This window comes from Esox lucius, chromosome 21 (genome assembly GCF_011004845.1).
Source record: "Esox lucius isolate fEsoLuc1 chromosome 21, fEsoLuc1.pri, whole genome shotgun sequence".
Classification (NCBI taxonomy): domain Eukaryota; kingdom Metazoa; phylum Chordata; class Actinopteri; order Esociformes; family Esocidae; genus Esox; species Esox lucius.
In genome coordinates this window covers 4,267,636-4,275,395 of record NC_047589.1, presented here as the reverse complement: position 1 = coordinate 4,275,395, position 7,760 = coordinate 4,267,636, and the positions used below count along the sequence as shown (strand labels likewise).

Genomic DNA, 7,760 nt, shown 5'->3' with positions numbered 1-7,760 from the left:
TAGAAAATAATTTATTGATTTAAGACATTCTTGATTAAAGAACTAAACGCAAATATTATTTTGCATTATGGTATATGATTACTTGAGATAATAGGATTGGTCACTCTTGCTGTATAATGATAGATACTGTTATATGCTGTTGAGTGACACTGACTATGCAATACCTGATTACGAAATGATACGAAGTCCCATTAAATCTCTGCCTTTTGGGCATACATGTCCAACACATGAATATAGAATCAAAGGACATATCTTAAAGCAACTAAGTAACATACTTTCTACAGCAAGTAACATAACTACTTACTTTACGGAACTGTAACTACAAACCCGATTCCAAAAATGTTGTGACACTGTACAATTGTGAATAAAAACAGAATGCAATGATGTGGAAGTTTCAAATTTCTATATTTTATTCAGAATACAACATAGATGACATTTAAAATTTCATGGCATCAACACATCTCAAAAAAAGTTGGGACAAGGCCATGTTTACCACAGTGTGGCATCCCCTCTTCTTTTTATAACGGACTGCAAACGTCTGGGGACTGAGGAGACAAGCTGCTCAAGTTTATGAATAGGAATGTTGTCCTAATCTTGTCTAATACAGGCTTCTAGTTGCTCAACTGTCTTAGGTCTTCTTTGTCGCACCTTCCTCTTTATGATGCGCCAAATGTTTTCTATGGGTGAAAGATCTGGATTGCAGGCTGGCCATTTCAGTACCCGGATCCTTCTTCTATGCAGCCATGACATTGTAATTGATGTAGTATATGGTCTGGTATTGTAATATTGGAAAATGCAAGGTCTTCCCTGAAAGAGACAACGTCTGGATGGGAGCATATGTTGTTCTAGAACTTGGATATAACTGTCAGCATTGATGGTGCCTTTCCAGATGTGTAGGCTGCCCATGCCACACGCACTCATGCAACTGCATCAGAGATGCAGGCTTCTGAACTGAGCGCTGATAACAACTTGGGTTGTCCTTGTCCTCTTTAGTCCGGATGACATGGCGTCCCAGTTTTCCAAAATGAACTTCAAATTTTGATTTGTCTGACCACAGAACACTTTTCCACAGTCCACGCCTGCGCTTCTGGATCCTGTTTAGATACGGCTTCTTTTTTGACCTATAGAGTTTTTGCCGGCAACGGGGAATGGCACTGTGGATTGTGTTCACCGACAATGTATTCTGGAAGTATTCCTGAGCCCATGTTGTGATTTCCATTACAGTATCATTCCTGTATGTGATGCAGTGCCATCTGAGGGCCCGAAGATCACGGGCATCCAGTATGGTTTTCCGGCCTTGACCCTTACGCACAGAGATTGTTCCAGATTCTCTGAATCTTTGGATGATATTATGCACTGTAGATGATGATAACTTCAAACTCTTTGCAATTTTTCTCTGAGAAACTCCTTTCTGATATTGCTCCACTATTTTTCGCAGCAGCATTGGGGGAATTGGTGATCCTCTGCCCATCTTGACTTCTGAGAGACACTGCCATTCTGAGAGGCTCTTTTTATACCCAATCATGTTGCCAATTGACATAATAAGTTGCAAATTGGTCCTCCAGCTGTTCCTTATCTGTACATTTAACTTTTCCGTCCTCTTATTGCTACCTGTCCCAACTTTTTTGGAATGTGTAGTTCTCATGAAATCCAAAATGAGCCAATATTTGGCATGACAATACAAAATGCCTCACTTTCAAAATTCAATATGTTATCTATATTCTATTGTGAATTCAATATAAGTTTATGAGATTTGTAAATTATTCCATTCCTTTTTTGGAATCAGGTTTGTAGTAACTGTAATTAGTTACTTTGAAAAGTTAACGTTTCCTAACACTGGTCAGTCCTAAGTAAAATCTTTGGCCTAAGAGTGTTTCACAAAATGTTTTAGCACTAAAAGCAGCTCCTAGATCTGTGAGAAGTTAGGGATAGTCAAGAGGACTCCTATGTCACTAAGACCAAATCACAAACAATCCTAAAAGGGCTGCTGTCGCCAATCAGCCTTGTGATCAGTTCAACGTTTTAGAAACATTTATTGATACTGAACTTGTAAAAAGGGTATTGCATTTAATCGCAAGCGTATTATGATCATAGTAAAGCTAGCCATTGATGCTGCCACTTCACCATCAAACAGAAACAACACTATAACATCAGAGATCAAGGTTGTGACAACTCTTTGTTACTTGGCCACAGAGAAAATGAAGCTATGCGGTGCATACAAACTACATATATCTCATTTATCAGTAGAATATTACATCAAACAATAAATACCCTCCCCAGAAACCATATCTTCTGACAAATCATTTGGTTTCCTCATGATGTTCGCCAACTACAAAGAAACCAAGCTGACTACATTGGCCATAGCGCAACCACCTGGGGTAGTTGGTGCTATAGATGGGACACATAACTGCATAATTGCAAATGATTGCACCATCAAAGGATGAACGTTCATTTATTTTACGAGCTTCCAGACATTTAAGAGGCTGACAATTAGCTGAACACATGTTAACTAGTCAGTATGTCATTCTTGGTTTCATGTTTAATCAGTGACACTTAGCCTACATTTTTATTTTAATATCTTTATTTCAAAATGGCTACATGACACATCATTAAACAGTAGGCCTGTTGCTATGATAAATTCACTGACAGAGACCTGTCCCCTATCAGCCAATCACTGTGGGCATAGTAAGCAGGCTTGTTCTTGGAATACGACATCATCCATAGCAACGGGGTCAACGCCGCCCTTTCTCGTAGCTTAAGATTTCTCCCCATTCCTTACTAAAAGTTGGTCTCAGCAGTTTTGTCAATAGGTTTTAAAAGGAAACTCTTAGCTAGGAACTTTTAGTGCTGTTTAGGAGTCCTCCTAGTGGTAAGATAAAATGTTTTGGGAATACAGCCCCATATCTCTAAATCTCATATTGTGATGCAGTTGCAGTTCTTCTCTAGCCAGGAGCCAACTGATGGCCAGGCCGTATCCCTTGGTAGCTCGAAAAAGAAACGGGACAGGAGCTCGTCCTATGAAGTCCTCAGCCTGGTCCACTAGAGCCTCCTTGACTGCTTCATACCCCACCAGCACCACAGTCCGCTGCCGCCCAAAATACACAGTCATCACTGGTCCATACACACCACTCCACTTGACGAAGGTCTTGAAGGGAGCCTGTTTGTCCATCTGAGGTGCATTACCCAGCAGTGGCAGAGCCCAGGGTCCCGGTGGTAGGTGGACGAGACTCTGTTTCCTCTGCCTGAACCACAGTAGAAACAACAACAGGCCTACGAACACCATGCTACAAAAAAATCTCCATTACTCCAGCCTGTCAAACAGCAAGGTCTCTTGTTGGTGTTTTTTTAAATATTCTTCTTTGTATTTATTGATGTTATTTTTTTAAACCAACTTAGTTGTTTTCTTACTTTTTTATCTTTTCAGATTGGCTGTCTGTCTCTGTCTGCAATTGTGTAAGTGTCTATGTGTGTTTGCAACTATGGGCACAGGTTGAAACTTCGGACTGAGGTGAACAGCAGATGCCTTAATTGCATCATGATCACGTTATGTACACAGATTGCACCTTCACCCCTATTCCTCTCTGCATTTTGGGACCTGATGAAGTAAAAAAAGCAAATCACAGTGTGGAAATACCCAGTAGTGAAAAGGACAAATCAAATAGTGTGCCTGTCTAGGTCTTCAAACATTTATTTGTATTTTTTTGAAGGACATTAGGTATCTACAGTGAACTCCAAAAGTTTTTGGAAAGTGACACATAATAACACCATAATCAAACATCTGTCACCAGCTGAAACTTGCATGAAATTAAACTGGCCTGAATCTTCAGAATACATACAGCTCCAGAAAAAATTAAGAGACCACTGCACCTTTTTCATTCCTTTCCAAAAAAGTCGAAAAGGAAGGTTTTGAGTGAGGAACAGAAGGGTTAAAATTAAGAGACCACTGCAAATTGAACGCTTCTGTTCCTCACTGAAAACGTTCCTTTTCAACTTTTTTGGAAAGGAAAGAAAAAGGTGCAGTGGTCTCTTAATTCTTTCCAGAGCTGTACATTTACAGTCTGGATCCACCTGAACTGACCAAGAAAACAACAGATTACTATCTTGATTAATTTTATGGACTGAAGTTCATATAATCTTAAGTCTACCCAGCACAGCCACAAGAGGATTGGCCAGCCCTGTTGCCTGGCTTTTCTCAAGTTTTTTTCCTTGATTTAGATTTTTCAAAATGATGTATTTAACACAAAGCAAAATAACAATTAGAGATTTAATTGTAAAAAATGTAAAATAGAGGGGAGAAAGGATCAAACATTCATGAACACTAACAAAAACAAGGAGGAAAAACTAAGGAAGAAAGAAAGATGTACTCCCAACACCAACACATATCCCAACCCCCCTACATTGGGAAAGAAGAGTTCTAAGTTATTCTGAATAACAGCAATGCCCAAAGATGACAGGAATTATTAGTACTGTGTGTTTTACCTTCAGAACTTTCTGGGGAGATTCCCCAAGCCACTGTTCTTCCTCTTCAGGGTTTAGGCTATATCTGTATAAGTAAATACAACTGCAGATTTCAAAAGGGCTTTAATATAATATTTCTATATTTATTAATTAAATGACATTAGGACACACATTACAGAGCATACATAGTCCCCCAAAAATATACAAAATCCAAAAATAACTCTGGTCCCTCCACCCGATTTCTTTTTTTTTGTATACTTTATTTTTTTATTTTTGACAAAAAAAGAAAAAAAAAAAGGGAGCAGACAGACAGACCAAGGGACATCAGGCAAAATCATCATGATTAACAAAATTGTCCAACATCATGTGAAAACAAGAAAAGAAAAAACAATAAATAAAGAAGGGCTTATACGTCTCAATTTGTATTAAGATAAGATATCAATTTTTCCCAATACATTTCACATTTCTTTTGGGCATGTCTTAGAGCAAAAGTCAAATGTTCCATAAGATAAATTTCTCTAACTATTTCTATCCATTCAGCAATTGTTGGTGAATCTTTACTTAGCCATTTCTTAGTTATTGCTTTCTTGCTACCTGCTAAAAGTATTTGTAACAAATATCTATCTACCTTTCTCAGCTCTGTAGGTAGATTTCCTAAATATATAACACTGAAATTAAACTCGAGCTCTGAGCCGACTATTGACTTTATTGCCCTTACCACCTCTATCCAATACAAAGAAATAATAGGGCATTCCCAAAAGATATGAAAGTGACCAGCAGACGTATTACCACACATTCTCCAACACTGACCATGTTCAGAGTTGTTACTCTGTGACTTTTTTATATTAGGGGTTATAAAGAATCTTAAAGTATTTTTCCAGGTGAATTCCCTCCACAGACCTGAGCTGGAAGTGGTAGATTGTGTCCTACATATATTCAACCAGTCATCTTCGCTTATCTTTATGTTAGCTTCTTTCTCCCACCTCCTTTTTACATACATTGTTGAAAGTCCCCTGTCTAACTGTAGGCATGAATATAACCTGGAAATCAGTTTTCTGTTAGTATTACCCTTATATGCATCAACGAATACTCTAATCAGGTCCTTTCCCTTCTCTCCTCCACCCGATTTCTATGCTCTCCCTTGTTTTGTGCTTCTGCCGCTACCCTCCAGGTCAGCGGGGGGTAGCGATGAGTTGGTAGCTGCAAGGGAGGTTAGCAAAGCTGCTGTACTCTGGGCTGAGATCCATGCTTTCAGGTCCTCCAGGACATGAGAAGGAGAAACGTTGCAGCAGAGACACCAGGAACAAAAAGATTTCCATACGAGCCAGAGACTCCCCTACACAGGCACGCTTACCTGCAGAGAAGGCAAAGAAGGCAGGGTTCTTCTGGAAGTTTCCGTTTTCATCCAAGAAGTGATCAGGGTTAAAGGTTGTGGGCGTGGCCCAGTGGTCTTGGTCTCTCAGAACAGAGTGCAGCAGGGGAAGGATAACGGTGCCCTGAGGGATTGTGTAACCTCTGAATGAGATATTTTTGGTGGCGTAGTGCGGAATGTTAAACGGAACAATATCTAGGAAACGTTGCACCTCGTGGATGACAGCGTCTGTGAAGGGGAGAGACTTCTTGTCCTCCATCTGAGGTACTCGTTCTCGTCCAATCACTGTGTCGATTTCCTGCTGCATGTGCTCCTGAATTTTAGGGTATTTAATGAGCACCATTACGGCGTATCTGAGAGTAGTGCTGGTGGTCTCTGTTCCTGCCAGGAAGAGGTTCAACACTGTGGACACCAGGTTGTCATATATAAACTCAGAGGAGGACAATTCCTTCTCCTGGTTGAGTCTGGTGAGGAAACAATCTATGTAGTCTCTAGGGTTGCCTGGATTCCTTGTCTCTTGGTGCTCATGTATCTTCTTCATTATAAACTCTCTCACCTCGTCCACCTTGGTAAAAAGGCTGTGCTGCTGGCCAGGCAGGCATTCCATCAGCCTGGGGAAGATGTTGTAGAGCTGTCCCCAGGGACTGCTTCCAAAGCGCAGCAGACTTGAGAAAATGTTGAGTAAGTACAGGAAGTTGGCATCCTCGTAGCTGAAACGCTGTCCAAAAACTAGGGAGCAGATGACATTGGATACAGTGCGACTCAAGTAAGGCTGGGGGTCAAAGGGCATGGCTTTAGTGCCATGCACACTATCAATAAGGTATTGGCTTTCCTCCTGTATCCACTCCTCCATTCTCTTACGACCCATCCCAAAGTCTCTCAGAGTGGTCAGGGTAAAACGACGCAGCTGCCGCCAACGCTCCCCGTTACTGATGGCCAGGCCGTATCCCCTGGTAGCACGAGAAATTAAGGGGATGGGAGCTCTTCCTATGAAGTCCTCAGCCTGGTCCACTAGAGCCTCCTTGACTGCTTCATACCCCACCAGCACCACAGTCCGCTGCCGCCCAAGATACACAGTCATCACTGGTCCATACACACCACTCCACTTGACGAGGGTCTTAAAGGGAGCCTGTTTGTCCATCTGAGGTGCATTACCCAGCAGTGGCAGAGCCCAGGGTCCTGGTGGTAAACGGTCGGATCTCTGTCTCTTCTGCCTGAACAACCACAGTAGAACCAACACCAGGCTTCCTAACAACACACTACTGAACATTTCCATTACTCCAGCCTGCAAAACAAACAGCAAGGTCGCTTCTTTTGTAATACTATTTTTATACTCTTCAGTCCTTTCCCTTGCCCTGTTCAGCCCTGGCTGTTTGTTTCTGTTGCCTGGCTGTCTGTCTGTGTGTGTCTAAGTGTTTGTCAAATTTTTGCAGGGATGGTGCATGTTGGGACTTGGGACAGAAGTCAACAATAGAAAAAGTGATTGGTTACTGAGACCCACTCACATGCTTCAAACAGATTGCACCTTAACCCCCATTCCTCTGCTCTTTGGGACCAGAGGTCATCACAAACAAAGAAATTGCCAGGAGTTGAAAGGATACCTTTTAAACTGTGTCTGTCTAGGTTCTTAAAACATTTATTTCAAATTTTTAGGAACCAAATATTAACATGACAGTAAACCCAGTGATAATGTATTTTTTTTGTACTGGCTGCTGAGTCATGCTGATATACTTTTTTTATTATTGCGGGGTATTGTGAAATTAGCCGATTGTTGACAAAAGCTACCAAGTTTAGTCGGGTCTGTTATTTCTGTGATGGTCAGCAACTTAGTAAAGGGTAACTGACCTTGATGTTAACATAAACAAGACTGATGACATTACATATATCCCTAGCAGTGGAAAGGACATTCCAGACTGAGCATTATGTAAAA

At 41.0% G+C, this 7,760-nt stretch overlaps 1 protein-coding gene across 1 annotated transcript; it reads right to left on the bottom strand.

The window, feature by feature from the left end:
* Nucleotides 1-4,019: 4,019 nt before the first annotated feature.
* Nucleotides 4,020-7,485, bottom strand: LOC105027601 (cytochrome P450 2F3-like). The gene has a single exon (XM_029116107.2). The coding sequence runs from the start codon at nt 7,104-7,106 to the stop codon at nt 5,631-5,633; it is 1,476 nt and encodes a 491-aa protein (XP_028971940.2). The 5' UTR covers nt 7,107-7,485; the 3' UTR covers nt 4,020-5,630.
* Between the last annotated feature and the right edge of the window lie 275 nt (nt 7,486-7,760).